This window comes from Sturnus vulgaris, chromosome 8, assembly GCF_052056855.1.
Source record: "Sturnus vulgaris isolate bStuVul1 chromosome 8, bStuVul1.hap1, whole genome shotgun sequence".
NCBI lineage: Eukaryota > Metazoa > Chordata > Aves > Passeriformes > Sturnidae > Sturnus > Sturnus vulgaris.
In genome coordinates, this window is record NC_142250.1 from 17,299,298 (window position 1) to 17,321,111 (window position 21,814).

At 36.3% G+C, this 21,814-nt stretch overlaps 1 protein-coding gene across 2 annotated transcripts in view; it reads right to left on the reverse strand.

The window, feature by feature from the left end:
- The window catches only part of ADK (adenosine kinase), a 271,853-nt gene that overhangs the window by 186,419 nt on the left and 63,620 nt on the right, over nt 1–21,814 (reverse strand). For both annotated transcript variants that reach the window (XM_014879843.2, XM_014879844.2), the window contains exon 4: nt 15,159–15,237. In XM_014879843.2, the coding sequence (XP_014735329.1) occupies nt 15,159–15,237 (79 nt within the window). The remainder of the gene's footprint in view (nt 1–15,158; nt 15,238–21,814) is intronic.

A 21,814-nucleotide genomic window follows, 5' to 3' on the forward strand; every position in this document is an offset into this window, starting at 1 on the left:
TTTGACTAACTTCTAGCAAAGGTTTCATCTTTCTATTAGTTCTACACTAAGTTAAGGCCAAATATATTGATTTTCATTTATGTTCAGATTTTTCAGAAGCCTTTGATGCTCTCTGCACCGACTTAAAGGAAACATACATTTCATGTCTGCATACTGGCAATATTGGATAACCTCCTGGGGTTTCATGTGAATTCAAACTACCATGGAGAAGAAAACAAAAGTCTGAAAGACTCCATACAAGACAGCTCACGCAACAAAGATGTCACTTTCCATAATATGGAATTACCAAACTTACTACTACTGACAGTAGCAACAGCTTTTGGAACCCTGAGCTGTGAGACAAATAATGAACATGACTGTGGAAAAGTTGTTTCCATCTCTTATTACTCCTCTGATTACAACCCTAATATTAGCTCTGTTAAAATGAATGCTTACCCACATCTAAAGCCAAACTAATAGAAGGGCAGAGTAGAACAGCTCCACAAGAATGGCACAAGATGGGCATTTTTTGGAATTGTCCTTCAATCCGCTTCTAAAACAAATTCCTCAGAAGTGAAAAGATATCATACAATGGGAAAGATACAGCAACATCAAGTGTTTTTAATCTTCTCTTACATCTAAATTATATTTCATACTTGTATGTTACATATATTACTATTACAAAAAAAAAAAAAGGCAAAAAAAGCACACTCTCATTGAAAGAGATGCAAATATCTACACTTCAAACATAACTCTATAGTACAGGCTGGATCCCATGTCTGGCCACAACATTCCCAAGAATACTCCAAAACCAAAGCAAAAAAGGAACAGTTTGGAACTGTTTATAAGCTACTCTTTCCATCAGGACAGTGAAGACTGCTGTTTGCTGACAGAATAAGCAGCACCTGACAAATTCTATACTAATGAAATACCAAGTACTATTCTAAGAGCCATCAGCTCTTCCCTAAGCAGATCATCAAAATGGAAAGAGAACTTTCTTGTAATGACATCTTGTCACTGCAGTCTGGGTCCCACTGTTGTAAAAGGATGGATATTTCTACTTTCCTGACAATAACCTGGAGTGGCTCCATTGGAAAAAGGGATGCTCCCTTCTTCAGATCAGAACAAGGGAAGATTACAGACTCCTAAGAGGTACAGTGAGCTTGTATTAGAGAACAAATCCAAAGCAAATACTTGCAGAGATCTCAGGGTGAAGAGGAAATTGCATAGAATTTGTCTAGTGTCAGAAGCCATTTCAAGCCCCTAGACTACAAAGCAAAACCATCAAAAAAGCCATAAAAAGAACAGAACAGGGAGGGATTTCTTTTAAAACTTTTTTATTTTAGCTGCCTCACCCATATAATTTTAAATTATAGCTTTAGAACTCGGAATATTTGGTGTTGTTTGCATGCTCACAACAAAAAAAGGCATTGAAAGAGATCATGGAACGTGGAAGAGGTCACTTCTTATTAAGCCAGACACATTATAAAAGAGGACTTCAATGTCAGTGGTCAGAGAGCAGTTCAGACCACAAGTTAGAAAAAAAAAAAATATATCTTTTTTGTGTCTTTGATGGAACAGATTTATATTTTAATAGGCAAAAGCCTGCTTTCAGCTGTCTAAAAGCATCTTAAAAACTAGACACTATTCATAATGCTAATTAAATAAGAAAAATCTGACAGGAACCCAGGTCAGATGACGGTCAAACTCTTCCCCTCCTTCTAAACCTTCTAGAAAAGAAGAATAATTAAAACTCATCTTGATATGACTAACAAAATCGTTTATCCATATGTCTCAAAGAATGGATAGGAAGAATTACAAGATTAAAAAAATTACAAGAGTAAAAGAAAAACAGAGACCCCAAAATGCCAATTCACTCCATCATGTTGCAATTAAAAAACAATCATCTCACACATGTTATTGCTTGCTTGACTTGGAACACGCTCAACTACTATACCTAAACATGGGTAATAAAGCATGCCATGCCATTCTCCATTTTGTAAGGGAAGCTGCTTTGGGATTTAATTATTAATCTTTAAATTGATTTTAAAATTTAACTTGGCCACAATATTTAACAAAAGCAAACCTAGATGTCAAGCTTATGTTGCCTCACTAATTGCTCTGTAGAGCTTTTTTTATTTGCAAGAAAAATATTAGGCTATTGACACAGGGGTCTCTTGGAAATGTATCTTCTAATGAACAGGTCACAGTCACCTAATCTTATAAGTATCTTAATTCTCAGTATCTTTAAATCTTTGAACTATATATAAGACTTTAGTAAAATGCCATAAAAAATATCTCACAGACAGAAGCTTGCTTTTTTTTTTCTATTTGCATATATATTCTGAATTTGTGTGTACAGCTAAGATTTTAAAACAGAAACCTGCTTTATTTTTAGCAGGGCAGCTTTGAGTCATCTAGTCTAAAATTCTAACACAGTTAGATTGTCACAGAAAATCACACTTAGTCTACTTCACAGCAGCATTCCCAGCATAAAGCTCAAATTTACATTATGTATGTAAATTTAAAAACTGTCATTGCTACAGTTTTTTAAATCATGTTAGTTCTTCTGAAAAAATTATATGTGTCATACCTAAAGCCATTATCCAACCCATACCAGAAATAGTGTAGCAGAAAGAGAAAATTTTCCTTTGATTCCTGCCAAGTTGCTCTTACTTGTGACCCATCAGTCTCAGCTCATTCTAGACCTCTGGATCCTAGAATAGGTTTAGTGGAAAACAAGGCATGCAGTTTCTTACAGAATTACTGTAAAGAATTTAAAAATTAGATATATCTTCATCAATAGTGCTGGCAAAATTTGATAAGTTGCCAGTTTAGAGGGCCATGGGCCAGATTGTAATAAAAAAAATCAAAAAGGTTATGAACCTAACTAAATAGGCAGACTAATTATTTGAGAATAATTTATTTGGTAGAAAACCAAGACTTTCAATGTATTGTAAAGCATATAATTGTTTAAAATGCAATTAATGATACAGTAACTAAGTGCTAGATATAATTATAACATAGGTATATTTCTGCAGTGTTAATTTCTTTGCATTTTGTACATTTCCATTCAATAAAGTTTTGAAAGTAATAGCTGAAAAGAATTCACAGTGGCTTAAACAGGCAATCCCTAAAGACTTAATCATGTGTTACCATCTTATGTCATTTATAGGATGGGAGTAGGGCAGATTGTTATAAGCAGCAGTAGTTAGCAACTTTTCACAGCAATTTTAAAAGGTAATGCATGTCACCATGCTATCAAGTTAGTTGCATTTCACACATGACAACCACAACCAAAATTAATTTGGGGATTAATTACTGTAATTATACTAATGCATCTTGGACTAACTCACTCCTAATAAAGATATTATACCTATTATCTTTTGGTATATTCATAAACCGAGGATGCAATAATCTGAGATCAAATTCCCATACAGACATAGCTGGACAGCAGTGAATGATCCAGATGCATTTCTGCCATGTGCATCCCCTAGGGAGGAAGAGCTGCTCTCCTGGGTTCTCAGCTAGGTGACCAGCTCTGACTTATGAGAAGGAGCAGATTTCCACAGGAGAGTGCAGGGGTGTTTAAGCAGCAGCCTAGCAATGTCATTCCCAGGAACCCCTGCCCTCACTGCATGAACAATTCACTGCCTCGTGACGTATCTACTGAGCTACCACAGGTGACAGCCTGGCAAATTAAAATAAAGCAGCACCTATGTTCTCTCAGTGTTCCAGCCTGCAGGTTGTAGCAATTCAGCAGCTGTTACAGAACAAGCTGACCCATTTTGAGATCATAGATGAGAACTGCTGAGGCCACATAAAAGTTAGCTCTTTTCATCCATCACACCCACTGTAGTCACTATTTGTACAACAATGCATTTTAAAAACGTGAACAATGAATACTAACAATGTTAAACATTAATGTCAACAAGTTTCCTTTTTCATTTAATAATAATCTACTGAAAACTATGGAATTAATCTAGTCATGCAGAATTTATTCCACGCAAGATGCATGAAAAAGGCAGAAAATCCTAGCTAAACTTAAGAGTTCCAGTGAGCTCTCAAAAGCTGTCTTCAAAAACAAAAATCCATTTATTTTATTCACAAACTAAGAATATGAGATCACTGATTTCAGGCTAAGACAAGCTAACCAACTTAATTGATCCTACAGCTCACTTACACCACTACAATGACAATAAAATAAAGATACAAATAAGTGTCAACACATTAATGCTACCATTGGCAGAATAAGAGTAAATAATTTTCTTGAATTAGTTGATTTGTCAGACTGTAATGTCATGAAGAAACTCAGTATAATTGGGTGTAATCATTTCACTTCAGTAGGATCTCTGAACTTCACTCTGCTTACACAGAAGGATATGTAATATAAAGTATGTCTTCTATAAGTAAATACCATTCAAGTCCACAAAGTCTGCATCTAACTCCTAAAGATGCCTTAGTAAATTAGAGTAGCCTTCTCATATGAAAAATGGACAAAATAAAACTGTGTAGAAGCAAACAAGTTAAATACTTCAGACATTGTTCAGTTAGTCCTGACAGTCCTGGGAGGATGGAGGAGGAGTGAAAGATAGATCCTTAGGAACAGGATCTTACATAGCAAGGAAAAGGATGCAGAATGCAGCTATTACACATAAAGGACTCTTCCTCACTCACAAGGGAAAACCCCTCAGTTACAAGCAGAACGCAGGCACGGCACTTGAAGTGAATAACTGCCAGCTTTCACTACTTTATGGGTACAATATAACAAGAAACTAAGCGGAGCTGCTGCATATGTTTTTGTGCTTTAACAAATTCAGATTATACAAGAGTCATATTTTTCCCCTTCAGGTCTTGTGACCATTTTGAACAGAATCCCAGCAACATGAGGTAAATATTCTGGTACATTTTCTACTACAGTTGAGATGATAACAGGCCTAATCCATCCAAATACTATTTTGCAGCAAGAAAAATAAAACTGTGAAAGTCAATGCATATCAATGAGATCAAATTTTATAAAAGTGATTTTTGGTTTTGTTTTTTTTAAGGACTAGACATATATACCAATAACAGGATAACCTACAGGCCTACTCTTATGGGTCAGGGTGTAAGTGAACTGCTAATGGAGTTGTCCTAGGATTAGATTTCCCTATTGGGAATTCATTGCATTATCCCATATCTTTTCTTTGAACAAATAGCACATAATGCTAGTCACTGCAAAAGGCACTGAATCACAGTCTGCTGATGCGATTGACAATTTGCCCCTTTGAAATCATGCTCAGGATCCTAAAAAAAGCACTAATGTACCTCCTGACAAATCAGTCCTTACCTCTGTGCACCGTTAAAAAGTTTAAGTAAATTCCGGTATTAAATTTCTATTCTGATAAACCACTATTACCTCTATCATATCCATAGGAAAGAGACAGGTATACTCATTTATTACAGGCCTACAATGTAAGTTATCAGTAATCAAAAGTAGAAAATCAGACATACATCCTCTTGGACTGAGCACAAATCATTGAAGGAGAGAAAAGAATGGTTTTAGGCAACAAACCTATAGATACATCTAAAAAATGTGTAAGGAACTTATACCAGTATATTTACACTTTCTGAGGGAAGCCCGAGATCTCCAGGAATAGTATATTACAAAACCTGCATGGAGTTCTTAGCTAACAGCAAGATTATCAGTGTTTGTGTTAAGGGAAAAAAAAAGCATACTTCCAATAGGAAGCATTCTAGAGATGTGCAAGAAGCCTCTGTAACTTGGCATTTCAGATTTCCAGGGCAATTAACTCCCCACTGTATCACATCACTTAACATTAATTAATTGCTAAAGATGTAGTTATGTAACTTATTGAGCTGCTAAGGATAAAACAGCTCCCGAGCTCCCAAGGCTTGAGTGGCACGCCAAATTAATATCAGTGAAGCGCAGGGATTTACCCTCTCTTCTGAGATTGCCAAATCAAGCACTCATTCTCCTTCCAGTGTCAACTAATGGGAGCAAGTCAAATAAATGTCACTTAAGGCATCAGCCCACTGCGGCATGGAAAGTTTTGTGGGGCAAACGGTTCTGACAAAGTCCCACTGTTCTGCATGCAAACACGTTGGAGGGTTCACATCATGGCACCCTTGGAACCAGGTCCCCTTTCTGTGGCTCACTCATGCTTCCAGATTTTTGCTTCTTCAGGGAAAATCCCAGCCTGCACTAATTACTGCATTAGCCAGAAACAGCTTAATTTTCAGGACAAGCACAAATTAGGGAATATGCTAATTAATATCACTCATATATAGCATGTCTTACAAGTTAACAGTGGTGTTGGCTCAGGAGAAAACAGAATCAAAAAACAATGAAGTTTGAGTCCTCTCATTCAGGTGGACATTAGCTTAGAGACAAGAGTCTAAACTCCTTCGTTTGAAAAATCTGAAAAAGTTTTTACAACTTCAAAACACGATGTTAATGTAGCTAAAGAGGCATATAAGCCGAGTCCAGCAGCAGGCAGCTGAATAGCACACCCAGAAAGAAGCAACTGCCACCATTTATACAGTGCCTTCTGATCCCATGTGGGTGACTGATGTTTGATTACTCCAGAATACGGAAACAGTTTCTAATCATTCAAATAAATTACACTTTTGGATGGATGAACAGAGGCTGCATATATATGCTGAAGCTCACTCAAACACACTGAAGAGAGAGTTTCAAGGCTCTGTCTGAATGGATTTAGCAGGAATGTGATAGTACAACTCCTTTTCTCTTTTTCTAAAATACATCCAAAATCACTTTAAAGATGGTCTTCCTACAATGCTATTGATGTTGCTGGCCAGGAGCAAGATCTAAAAAAACAAGTGAACATGGTTCTGGTACATCAGACAGGTAAGTCCATAGGACCAGCAGTGAACCACTCAATTCCACACCAAAGTGATGCACACAAGGATGTTTGTCTTGCAATGCTAAACAGTTACCATCTGTCTCATAACAAAGTCTGCTGTCAAACTGACAATGGTGTAATGGCAACGATCTCATTTTCAAGAGGACAGATTTAGGGACCTGGCATTTTCAGAATCTGAAAAACTGCCACAGGCTCTTTGGACCTTCATTTTCTGACCATCCTGGTATTTGCTGAAATTATATTCCCAGGTCTATAAATACACACAGTTGTACACAGCTACTCCCAGTGTACAGCAAAAAGTCTCACTATCAGTAATCTGAAAAAGTCAGATCCTCCAGTGCCCTGCTGCATCTTTCATCATTTGATCCATAACTACATAAACAATGGATGGGCTTCCTTCACAAGCACAAAGAAAGCTTGACAAGTTCCCAGCTTTGTAATCTGGGGGGGAAATTTGCTTACCTTTTTGCAGAGTTTGTCATTAGGATGAAAAGGTTTTGTTGCTTTTTTTGAACTGTCCACGTAGCTCTGAATAAGGCTTTGAAAATCATCTTAGCTACAGCTGAGGAGAAGGTCGGGCAATTTTCTCTAAGACATTCCAAAAAAATCTAGGCAGCTCTCAAATGTTATAAGATTTCTCTGACATCTGTACTGATCAGTTGAAGCATTACACCATTTTCCCAAGCTACATGTTTTAATTCTGATGAGGAAAGGCTGTCGGCTCTGTAACAAGCAGGGACACATCACTGTGATGTTCGACACAGACTGATGTGGAAATACACATGAATGACAGAACATGCTTGAGAGTATAAGCAGCTCAGGAAACTGATGTCACTGGCATGTGGTACTGTCCACTGTGACACTATCAACAGGACATCATCTCTGCCACAGTGGGAATAACCACTGCTTATTTCCAGAGAGACAAACTTAAACAACTGTTTTAGTTAGCTCTGAGGCATGTTTTGCTACTCCTTCAGCAAGCATACATCTCATTGATTAGGACTGGTCACAGAGCACTGAGGACAGGTGTTGGAGAAATCCACTTAACTGGCTAGTAGCATTTAAATTTTAGGAAGGTATAAATAAGAAAAAATTAGCTGTAAGTGCCAGCTCTTTGTCTGGTTTATCTTCTTTTATATGGAACAGGTTTGAGAAGCAGGTATGTGCACTTGCAGGACAGGACATGGTACTGACAGAAGACCACACTGAGAATGCTATCCCAGGACCTGGCATATAAAGAAGCTCACACCTCATGATTTTTTTCTGAAGAGAGGGTAAGGCTATTACCCTTAAGTTTATTAAACCAAAACAAACAGAAAATGGTTTAGAGACTCTTTTGTACATTTTCTTAAAAGCTGGATTAAACTACTGAAAATATTGGAAACACATGTTTGATGGGGCCACCAAGCCCATATGAGCAGAACTGTTTAAGGAATGAAAATGAAGCTGCTTAAGGAACATCAAGCGTATGGCCAAAACTAACTCTGAGGAATTTAACATTCTGGTCCAAATGGTTCAGAAAGCACAAAACCTACCTCTCTGAGCAAAAAAAAAGACCTATTTGCTTTTGGTCAATAGAAAGATACAGAGCTTTCCTTCACTAAGTAGGAAGAAAAAGTTTAGGGGACTCACTTGCATTTTTTTGGAATGATAGTCCAGAAGCAGTTTTTGGAGAAAGCTATTCACTGTGTAAGTGATTTTAAGCACACAATTAAGTAGAACATTTCTAATCGATGGCATGATTGATTTCATTAAAAAAATGACAGTTCCTGCAAAGTTGCATCAACATGAAAAAATTGAGAGCATGCTTGGTGTGACCCCTCTGATAGCCTTTCCATTATCTCCGTGCTAGTTATAAATGTTCAACACATTTGGAGGCCTGCTCCTGAGCCGAGTCTGCTTCCTCCTATGCCTCAGTCTAATCTATTGCAGAGAAGTAACCCAGAAATTCTCACAAGTGAGGAAAAGAATACATTCATTAGTTATAAGCTCATTTATACAGAATGATTGGAGAGTGAGGAAGAAATCACTAAAGGACTGATGGATCGCTGTGATATGGATCTTGTAGATTACATTCAGTAAATACTGTTTAGCCAAGGATACCTCTTGGCAAATAGGTATAAAGTTCATTTCAAAAGCATGGAATCAGTTCCAATGAAGCTACTTAGATGTTTACAAGATTACAGCCCATATTGCTAATAAAATGCAGTTCTATGCCTGCAAGTATTTCTTCACAGATAAATTTTTAATTTTACATATTATTTTTTGATTAAGCATGAGGTGACCCAGTAGACAGACATATTTAATATAAATGCAAGGTTTGGCTAATTACTCACATTACAAGTAGTAAAAATTTAAAATACTTCTAAGCCTTTAGAGCATACCGCTTTTCATAAACAAGCATGAATTTTTTCGTTTTTCAAAGCTAAAATCTCCAACTTATGAGTTCATTACAATGCTAAAACACACAATCCCTTTAGATTAACAGAACAAGTTAATCATAATGGAAGAATGAAAATTTGGATTCATTTACAAGCTCTTGAAATAGAGGCTGATATTCAAAAAGTGCCACACTTCCCTGACGTGAATTCAAAAGTTCAACATAATTTAGCGTATTATTCTCTCTTAATGTTATCCCTCATTTAAAAGTCATTCCAATCAACACTTTATTAAGAGTAAATAATGACATAGTCTAGTTTAAAGCCAAACTCCTTTGAAGTATCTAATGACAGGATGTAGGCTTTTCCCAAAAACGTTGTACAGCTCATAAATGGAAAGATTACAATTAGATGGCAAGAAGCAATGCAGAAAAAGAAAGGGAGTTATGATGATTTTCTCAGGTGTGATTATACAAACATTATTGTGAGTTCCCAAGAGTATCTATATGAAAGCTTCCCAAAAATTCTATTTTACGTTTTCCCTTTACCTGCCAGTCCTAGCAATTGGAGCTGAAATGTGTCAAGCTACATGCTTCCAAGCTCACATTGCATCAGCAGTAATAAAACTTGTGTAATGGGAATTTCACAATTTTACCAAGGATGAATAAACAACAGAATATAGGACTCTAGCTGTTAAGTTAGATCCACAGCAATACTAGAATTGGTAGAATAAAAATAAGCTATTAAGAATAGGACAAAACCCAAGAGCACCTATTCTGAGGATGAAGATTGTGGCATTCTTTGTAAGAACTTCCAGAAAAACAAGAATGAAAATGTGCTGTTTGTTGCCAAGGTCATGTAGTTTGAAATCCAAGTTATAAAATTCTAACAAGTTAAACTTGAAATCCAGCACTTGTGTTAGAAAGATAAAACTTCAAAGACTATTTCTGGCAGTTGTAACCTCAGCACTCCAAAAGCAAAAGAAATGCTGATAAAAATCATGCAAATACAGCCTGGTCAGCAATACTTGCCCTCTCTGCACATGTAAGCTATTTGCTTTACATACTTTAAAGTCATGAGCCCTATTAGAAGACTCAGAATTTTTTTTTCTCCTTTCCAAATCAATGTCTGTTGTTAGATGGGCACAGGCTTATGAAAGGAAGCTGAGTAGTAGTAAAACACTGTCTCTACAAATCTGAACTTAGTTAGTTGGCAGAACCCTACAACAATACTTTATTTATGAACTGCATGCAGTTAGTTACACGTATGGATATTTTATAGATTTAATATAATGGATCTAATCATTTGGAGAGATTGTAAGAACTCAGATTAAAGCAAGATGTCACATATCATATTAGATATAAAGCCAAAATTTAATGAGACAAGTAAAGGTCAGAGAAGCACACTGCAGTTACAATTTGATACCCCGACACTTCTTGTTCTTAAGAATGCATCACAACTTCAAACATACAGCAAAACTAAAAGTTAGTATAAAAGGATAATTCTAATGCCAAGCAAACAGGAAAATTAAACTTCGGTTTCTATTCCAGAAATGAAAGGATTGCAATTCAGTCATCCTCTCTAGTCCTCATTTTCCAGAATATTATCAAGCAGTTTTTAGTGACTGATGCCTGATAAATTGAAACTTCATCAACAAAATTATCAACATGTTTTATTGGTGGGTTAGGAAAAAAAAAATCAACCCAACAACTGTATCTAATAGTAATATAGCACCTTTAGGTGCACATTACCTGCATTTTTACTGATTATCTGGATTCCATCTGTTTTCTGTATTGTACTGCAGTCAGGAAAGCCTTTTTTTATTCCTTTTGCCCTCTTCCCATCTTTATATTTTGTCTCTATTTTCCAGCGAGTACTAAAGTCTCAAACAAAAAGATACTTCAATAAGACTTTTCTTTAAGACCTTGTAAGTACTCAGTCTGTTGTAGTTAGCCATCTTTATTTTGCAGGTGAACAAATTTACATGCAAGAAGGATTAGAGTTGACAAGGAAAGCAGATTGGTAAGGAAGAAACAAGAATGGGACAAGTGAGGGAATACAGAATCAGAGCAACATTGGGATTTCTCTACTTTTCCATATTACTTATTAACTTTTCTCTCAGTTTTGTCATTTCTCTCACATTCTGCCTCCAATTTCCTCACTTTATTCTGTCACCATTACTCTCCCAATGTGAATTAGTATTTCTGAAGCATAATTTGCTGTTAATTTAATCTCATTAAGGAATGACTAAACTGTTGTCTCATTGATTTTATCTTTTCAATTTTTATGCCTGCTACTGTCATTTCTGGAATATATCAATCACTTCCCCCTGCCCTCCTTCATATCATGAGTCAAGCTATGATAATAATGATTCCCTAACTCTTTCCAGGATCAGTTCAAACAACTTTTAATATTCCAGAAAACATGACCATAAAGAGCTTTAGTACTGCCCTTCAATACTTTTACATTGTTCTTGGTACTCCCCTTCACCATTTGCAGGTATTTTTAAGAAATATTATTGTACTTATATAAGTGCTGATATAATACACTTTTGAAGAGTGTGATATTTCTGAGTTTTTTCCCCTTTGTCATTTATCTTCCATCCTCTCAATGTTGATCCAACAATCTTCTGTATTTCTTCTGCAACAGAAGAATTTTTCCTTTGCACTTTCCTTTCCTTTTACAGAGCTTTCCCTGTAATGTATGATGTGACTCTGCTTCCACATTTCATTTTGTGGAAATATATCTCCATTGTACATTAGAAGCACTTCTACAGAAAAAACCAAAACTCTTCTCTATTGTCCCTCACATGTCCAGACCTTTCACTTTTTCTGACCCTGCTGAGATACCCAGCTTTGGGCAGTTGACAGGGCAAACCTTCAGCTTTCTGATTTTCACTATGCTCTCCAACTATTGTTCAGTCCTGCAGAGTGCCACACACTGTCCTTCTGCTCTGCTGTAAGACAACACTGAAAAAAAATCCAGATTCCCTTTCGTACCTTACCAGCCAAATTTCTTCTTCGTGGCTGCACTTCACATCTTTCCTTTCTGTTAACATGCTAGAAAAAAAACATAAAATCTAACTCTGCTCTTCACAGCTTAACTGCAATTCTGGTTAATTCTTTGTAAACTTCTAAAATCTTCACTTCCTTTATAGCTGATGCTGCTTTAAATTTTAGTTCCAAGCCCCATGATTTAAGCGTCATTTTCTTCCCAGTTTTCTTCGTAATTCAGAATTGCTTCTTTCTGTGATTACCATCTCAAATTTTTCACACATGACAAATAAAGTATTTCTAAGACTTTTTTCTTTTTTTCATAAAGAAATTGCCTTACCCTGCTCAGAAACAGAGAGAGAGAGCATTACTTGGGTAGACAATCCTACCTGCACTACCTGTGCAGGTACAAAGGAAGCATCCAAAATATATGAGCACATGTAAGAGATGATGATGTGCTCATACACATGAGCAGATGATCACCATACACCTCGTAAGCAAGCATCTCACAGGTTCATCTTCTCTTTTAAAACACATTATATACTCTAAAGTTTTCCCACTCAATGCCTTGGGGTACTTTTCTTTCAACATAGTGTTGCTTTTCTGACCCTTAAAGAGGGTCTATCTATTGGAAACAAAAATTCCATAACCTTGAGCTGCTTCCTGAGTTCTTCCTTTTTTTAATCCGATCATTTTATAGTTGCACTTTTCCTATTACACCCTTAGTAATAAACACTTCCCACTCAGAACTCAACTTTTAAAAAAGCAATTTGCCAGACATCTTTTCATTTCCAACCATTCTACTCAGTTGCATTTCATTGTAGCCAGGCGTCCAAGGATGCCTTTCTTAACATGTCATTATTTCTCACCAACTTTTAAACAGTTGGAGAAAACTCTTTCAGGTTTATCTCTCATTTTATAGCACACTTTTTCAAGCTTTTCCCATAATGTTGAGAAATTAATAAGAGCTATATTCTTAGGACTTCTTCCCCACATCTTCTCACAGAGAATCCACATTCACTCTGAGTGTGGCTACCTCAGCACCCTGAATTTATTTATTGGTCCTTTACTTCTCAGTCACCAGATAAGCTTCCTGAAATAGTGTTTATTTCTCCCATTACTTTCAACAAATTAATATATATTTAAGTTGGCTCTCTCTAAGGTTACTTGCACACTCCTTCTCTCTAAACCGCCGATGAATATTGCAGCAAAAACTCTTCCAGAATTTCTAATTTAATTTTTGGTTTACATTTCAACTACTTTTTTTCTATCCTCTTTTTTTTTTTTCTGCTAAAGCTTACAGAATAACAGCTTCTTTCAAGATTTCCAGAATTCACTTTTTTTTTCTCTCTCTCATTCTCCCATCTCTCTTTTTGAAGTCTTCTAGTGATGTTGTGTTATTCATGCACAACTGTTTAAGTTTCAATCGTGTTTGAAACAGAAACTAGGAGATGACAAACCTTCTGGAGACAAATACAATTCCAGATGGCAACTGGAGCTGAATGAGGCTCCCAGCTCCGAGCCAAGATAAAGGAAAAGTTCACTGACAAAACCTGATCAGTGTAAGAAAGGCACATTGACACAGAAATACCTACATTTCACTGATTTAAATTCCATCTATTTCCTTGACTCTAGGTTAGTTCTGTGTACTTCATAGTCTAATTATTGAACAATACCTGGAAGCATAGATTAATGACAGTTATAGAATGAAACACAGTTTACTAATAAATTAGCTAATGCCACAGAGGTCACTTCAGGGAGAGATGAAATTAAAATCCTGGGCTCTTTGAACACTTTAAAGTTTAGAAACTCTGAGTTTATCACAGTTATCAGAAGCAAAAAATTGGTTTGACCCCATGGCTAAAAAAGAAGCTCAGAAAGCTGACTATATTTTAAAAACAACCATTTCAGGATGACAATGCTACATGCAATAAAACGTATGCAACTTTTTTTAAAATCCAAAATATTTTCAAGACATTAGGGGTTTCAAAAAATAAAAAAATTAGTAAAGAAGCAACTATTTTGTAGAAAAGAGCAGTAATTACGACAGTTATTTTTCCCTTTTTATGGGGGGGGCAACCTTTATTACATTATAATTTTATTTCTTCCAAATGTGCATTTAATGCTATCTGGCAGTCAGTTTTAATTATATAGGGAGCCTCAAAGTTAATATTCCAGGATCATTAACAAGAAGGTCCTAAGTATCATTTTGTATTTTTAAATAGAATTTATACATTTCTCATAATATGAAAATATGCACACAGTTATATCCTTAAAAGTGGTGTGACAAAAAGCATACTTTAGTTCTAGAAAACCTACTATACCTGAAACCAAATTCATCATTACTGTTGTTCATCACACCCGTACCAAGACACGTTCCCATTGTATAAAAGAAAGTTTTATGTTTCAGTATTTTATGGACAAACTTTGAAGTTCTTACAGGATAAATGTGGTTAGAATCACAGAACAGTGCAGGCTGGACAGGACCTCTGCAGCTCTCCACTCCAACACACCAAATCAGCCTCAACTTTACATCTGCCTGACCAAAGGACTCAATCTCCAAGCACAGAAACTCAACAACTTCAGTGTTTAACCACTGTCATTGTGACTTTTCTCAGTGTAAGACTCCTAAATGCAGCTAGTGACCTTGCCCTCACCTCTTCTCCTTCCAGCACACATCCTTGACAAAAGCTTTTCACTCCTGGTACACTGGAGCTGGAGCTGTAACCTTAACAGAACACTTGTGAAAAGACTAAAAAGAACAACTACAAAACAAGTCACATACAACACTATCAGCATAGGCTGAGCAACAGAATCACAAGTAGCCACTCTACAGTGCTCGTGACAAAACAGACAACACAGAGCAGATTCAAACACAACACCTGAAATTATCAAGAATTCTTTGCTAAGGAAGAACAAACCTGGGCCACTTTAACGGAATTTTGAGTGGAACCACCAGCATGATATTCTACTTTGAACTTTTTCACGAGTTCTTCAAATCTGTTAAGAAAAAATAGAGAAAAGGAGTTAAACTGTGCATTTTTTTCTTCCAAAACAAGTCATGAAGAAAATGACATCACATTACTTGAAAATAAGAAATTCACATACATCGACTGTTACACATAATGCAAGCTGGAAACATTCCTTCAGAGTTTGTCCAAATCACAGTGCAAAGCATGACATCAAATTGAACTCTTCACCTAAAAGTTGTGAGTGGAGTAAACAATCGGAGGGGAAAAATTATCTGGAGCATAAGCTCGACTGCAATGAACTGTTAGACTGGTGAAATAGATGCTTGAAGAAAAATTACATAAATGAAGATATTCAGATACTTATTCCACCTCATTAAATTTACATTCTGTTTCTAGCTTAAGAGAGAAGATTGAGGAGATCTGATGCCTAGTTCAAAATTAACTTAACCCAAACAATAGTGCTATATTTTAAGATCTCATATGAAATAGTGTATTTTGACAGGTGAAGAACTTGGATGAACAAATCTAGCCATATGTGAGAAAACTTGGTAAGAGAAAAGGTGTCTCCAGGTGAACTTTCAAATCCTTCAAGCCATACTACTATGACAATATAGAATTCTCTGTCAACATTCAGTAGTATATTAGGTTTGAATACTAAAACAAATATTTGAACTTTTAACAAAAGTCTCTACCCTCATATTTCACATCACACTACCTGGTTAAGATCCAGGGACTGTAAGGCACTGTTCATTGTCTAGGATATGTGTTACAGCTCTGATCAGAGGATACAACTCAAGAACAATCTCCTCTCTGGTCACAGGCTCTAGAAAAGGAAACTGCCATGAAGGACTTACGGAGAATGCGGGGAGGCTATGCACAAATACTGCATCATGCCTTCAAATCCCAAGCACACTTCAAAAGGAGTGGATTGAACAGCAGGATTAGCAACCTCAGAAGATGTTAGACTCTGAAGTACTTCTGCAGGCAAGTCAAGATGTTTACTGTGAACTTTGTTTGCAGATTTGAGGTTCAAAATATCTCCATTACCCTAATTAATAGAATGTATTTGCCTTTAAGGCCCATGAACTTTACCTTCAACAAACGGCTGCCCAGTTTGATGTATCCCAATATATTTTATTGTGTTTATCTTTTTAAGGACAGACACATCTTTATTTCAATCACAGTGCAAGCTGAATGTTATCTACCAACCTTACCCTTTCCCTCCTCCTCACAACCCCACTCTTCTTACATGATGTGAACAACAGCTTTGGGGGGTAGATTTGTCAAATAATGACTTGTTTGGTTAAAAAGGTTTTCATTTTCAATACCATTTTATTAATAAGAGCATTTTTCTCTCTACAGTACTTTCCATTTTAAGTGTTTGAGTAATGAGCTACTTACCCCTAGCGAACTACCAATGGGCAGACAATTAGAAAGAATCAAGAACTAAATTACTGCACATGTTTTTCACAGTTATCCACACTACTAATTATCCACCAGTTCTAAGTCAAGCAATTGAAACCTTAAATGATAGCAAGTAGCTGAAAGTGGGAAAAAATAACAAAACCCAACAGGTCTCTTAACAATTGCTTTTCAAACAAAGACAAACCATCGTGAACCAATTAAGTATTTTGGCAATATTTTTTCTTTAATTTAATTGACATTTTGCCTTTTCACTCAATTTGAGTATGTACTGTGCAAATCACGTGGTTATTTTTTGTATTCTTGTATATCTAGAAGCACGCAAATTGATATTTTAATTCTTTTACCTCAAGGAACTTCAAAATGTTTCCATGTCCACATTAATTAATGGCATGTTAAACCTTGTAAACACAGTATACTTCAGTTAAGCACCAATGTAAGCAGCCCTGTGTCTAGGTAAGTATGTGTGTAAATAATTATCTTGTAGAATGAAGAATAAAATAGACACGATCTGAATTTGGAGGAAAAAATAGGAAATTGCCATAAAATACCATCTGTATTATAAAAAATTCAAAGTGATAGCTATGTAATCTAATAAATACTCTGAAGAAATTACTTAAAATTACTTAATACAATAAGATGAATGATAGCTACACTATTTCAGATTGAACATAAAAACATGTAACTCCTTTTCTTCAAATTAAGATGGCAAATTTAACATCTCTAAATATCTGTCATATAAAGCATAACGAGTTCATACAGCTGGGAGACAAGTAAATTTTGCTGGTCTTTTTCCATGACACATCAGAAGGACAATATAAATTCTGTTGGTTTAATCCACCAGAGCCTGAATTGCATCAAGAATGACCTCAAAATTGAGAATGCTCCCATGAAAAGTCAGATGGACATTTTTCCAAATGTCAGCAGATGGCACAGGCAGCGTGGGAACACAGCCTTTATCACTGTGTGCTGCCTGCCTCACCTGCAAAGAGAAGACTCCTGCCAGCACGCCTCAGAAACACGGGGCTTGCTTTCAGTCAAGCCTCCCCTTGAAGGAAGGTAAGTTGAGCTGTAGAAATTGCTCCAAGGTTCAGGAATGCTGAACAGAGCTGCTGTGTGTGCTTCAGAACTAAGCTCTTATCACACTTAGGACAACTGAAGAAAATTAGAACGTTATGAGGACAACAGAATATTATTTTTGCTTCATGTTCTGTAGTTGCTGGTTTTTCTGACTATTTCTAAGGCTGTTCTGTATCTGAGAACTGTGACCCTTTTCCTGACCTTGCAACATACCATTATCTTAAATAACAGAATAATAAATCCCACAATCGGCACCATATAAAGGGGCCCCTATTTTTAGTACCATGAATTTGTCCACCACATTAAAGCATATTTTAACAAAAATAAGTCTGCATTTGCAGCAGCATATGTTTTCAGCTGTGATACTGCTGATCACCTCTAGCACTGACCAAAGAGAATATGTTAATGTTTTGCTCAGTTACAGTACAGGCAGTAACACTTCTGTCAGCTGCTTTTTTTCCTCTTCTTCAAAAGAGAATGTACCCCTAATTGAACCTGATACTAAAAGGTGAGGCTGCTCACTAGCCTCACTTTTGACAGAATTAATGGCTATTAAAAAAAATTGTAAGGTGGTAGTAGAAGAAGCTATTACACAAAACAACACACGAATGAGAATATAATCTGCCTTTTTTCTTCTTCTTTTTTTTTTTTTTTTTTTTAACTAAATACACCTCCTTACTTTACAGGAGATGGAGGCTGATTTTCAGAAGGCACAGACCTTTCTTACATATGCCATACCATTACCTCAAACTGGAGGCAGCTGTTAGAATTTCCCCTCAGTAAATATCACTGCTGACAATTTCACCACCCTGTTTGACTCTCAGACCATTCATAACCTGAGCATCACTAGTCACTTTCTCTGTGCTTTTACTAAACCATGTGCAAACCTTACACTATTCCTTCTCATGGCACCTCTTAAAAAGCATGATTTACTGTACTGCAGAGAAAAAACACACTTACTGTCATATCCCTTCAATCCCTGCAGACACCTGCAAAGATGATCTGTGTCAGCTGCCCCTCTGACCAGCCCTTGCCTCTCACCCCAGCTCTCACAGCCCCTTCTCAATCCATGCAGGCAGAAGTCACTTCTCTACATTCTCAAGGCCCTGCAAAGTGTTATGCACTGAACAGACCATCCTTCATTCGGTGCATTCAGATTTACAACAGCCTCCAGGCACAAAGCTGTCAACAAAAATAGCTTTTCTCTCACTAACCCATGATATCATCCAATGTCCAGTTACTAGAATTTTCTGACTATTAGCAAAACTACTTTAAATCTTCCTTCAAACTATCTTTCACCATAATGTCATAAAAAAGTCATCAGCAAGGCTGTGTGATTTCCCGAGGCTACTCTGCAGCCTAATAACTGGCAATCCTCTCGTGGATCAATACCCATCTCTCGTAACTTGCTTTATACACAAATTCTGAGGATTTTGGAGCTGGGACTGTCTTCTTGTTACACAGCAACACATACACTCATGTTCCACCATGGTTCCAAAATCAGACTGACAAGAAAAATAAGCACATAAAACATTCCCTACAACCAAAAGCAGGCAACACAAGGCAGTGGAGCTACGCTATGGAAAATTAAAGCAATTCAATGCTGTTATGCTTTATGACATAATTAAACTACAAAAAACCCCTCTTGGAAGAGCAAAATGGCCACAGAGTACCAGTCTTACATTACGAATGCACCAGAAAAAAAACATTGCTGATGCACATGTCAGAAGCTACTAATCTGCAAGAAATAGAGAAAAGTAATCTCTTGTTTTTCAGCAGGGTATGTTGCCCTGGATATCTTTTGATATATCTGCTTATTACCTAAGATGTACTCAATAGCACACATCAGCAGGAGCTACACATAAAAAAATCACCTGCCAAAAGCAGCTAGAGAGAAAAGTAATTTTTGCCCTTTTGAATGACAAATAACCAGATAATGACAGCCTGAATGGAAGACAAAAATCAGGTTATTTTGTATAACAATAATAAAGTATTTTCATTGGATTGTATATTTTGTTTGGTGTTATAAAAATCTTCAAAACCACTAGGATAGAAAGCTCTTAAATAATCAATAAAAGGTTGAGAGCTGCACATGAGTCTATAATTCCTTTTCTTTAAAGGCATGCTGGGGCTGGGGATGCAGCCATTGCTGATACCTCTAAGACAGGGAGGTAGACAAGGATTTGGTATGTTTTTAAGGTATTGGATGAATTTTAATTAGATTTTAATTAAAAATCATAATTAATGGTGATTCTGACACCTTTGCCAGATATTTATTTTTACTGGCAAGAAGCAGTCATATTAAGACATGGCAATAGCTTTAAATGTTCAGCTGTGAGAAGAACCAGACTAATATGCTGACAGTTAGATGTTTGATCCTTTTAATTGCATTTTTTTTTATCTACTTAAATCTTCAAATTAAGCAACCTGTGTCCAATTGCCTATGAAATCACTCCATAAATTAAAGAAGAAAGCATGTAAGAGAGCGAGAATCATATTTTACAACCTGTTTTAATAATACTAAAAGCTCAGTAAAACTACAAGAACACCACCAAATATTATTTCAATTTTTAAGGAAACCCTCAAGGAATAAACCAACACAAACAATGAAATAATGCCAAACCTGCATCCTGATTGTTTTGCAGGGCATGGCAGAAGTAGTTATGTGTACATCTGGACCAGCCTGTCATCTGTCACATTCTCAGTTTCATCACAGCCTGGGCCAGTGCCAGAACAATGCAGGCAGCCACACCGCCAGGCAGATGGGGCACATGTTGTTGAAAGACAACCTTCCCTGGTCAGTGTTAGCAGGCAAGCTGAAGCCTTCATCATTTCATCCTAAGAAAAATCTAATTTACATTCAAGAAAAAGGTCTAGTCTTGAGATTCAAATATGATAATTAAATCAGAGAGTATTATTTTTAAACAGAAGTAGAAGGGAGAATATTTTAGAACTAATTCCATGGATCAAAAGAAAAGCAATTCGTATCTTTTAATTCTAAATATTTCTCTACCTTAATTGTACAACTCTCTGTTCAAAGATCAAACCCTAGAAAGGATAGTTACTTTATATGAACCATTTCATCCCTACTCTTTGAGCTATAAGGAATTAAGATTGAGATACACATATAATCGGTTGCTCTTACTTAAAATTGAACCTGAAAGAGCAAAAATCCCCTTTTGAAATGAGGTACAATCACAGAGGTACATGAGAAAACTTCATAACAGCTGCTTGGCAATGACTGACTTTATGCAGAGCTAGCTCTCCTTATTAGTTTGGCACAGAATTAAAGAGCTTGGGAATGGGTAGGGGAGTGAAGGGGAAGAATGAAGCATGCTAAGAAGGAAGTATTGCAGACAGGTTAGCACCATAGACATATAACACAACAGAAAGCTAAATTTGTTAGGAATAGGACTGCCACAATTGAACAGAGCACATCATCATATTTTTCTCCTTTATTTACTAAAGTTCACAGAACGGTGACTCTTCATGGAAGCATTTACTGCTGCAAACTAGAATTTCACATGAAGTATTTTCCTAATCACCTCATCCAAACAAACACCAAATGAAAAAAGCCAGTAATTCCAACCAGGTTAGGATTATGAGTACCAAATGTTAATATATGAAAGAAGAAAAAAATGCATAGGCAAATTGCAAGATTCATAGCTTTGAAATATTTTACCACAAATGTTAGTGAGGTTGAAAAAAATGCACTTAAATGTCAGTTTGATAAAAGCCAAAAGAACATTTTCCACATGTGTTTGCATTTAGGCATATTGAAACAAGATGGAAGAAGTAACAGCCATTCAAATGTAAGGTTAAAACATCAGCTCTTAAGATCATGATTTAAAGAAATTTCTCTAAGTTTTTTTTCCAGCAGAGGCAAATTTATGCAAGTGTTCTTGAAAAGCTCCCCCCTTATTCTAGATTATCTGGATATCTTCCTCCACATTATCTCAAAAATATATATGATTACACTCAGAAGTATAAGCCACAAGGCAAGTTTTTCTGTTGGTATTCTACAATGGTGTAAGAAAATGAAAACAAATAAACAAATCCCACAACCCCCCACCCTATACCACTAGATTATTAAAAGATCACAT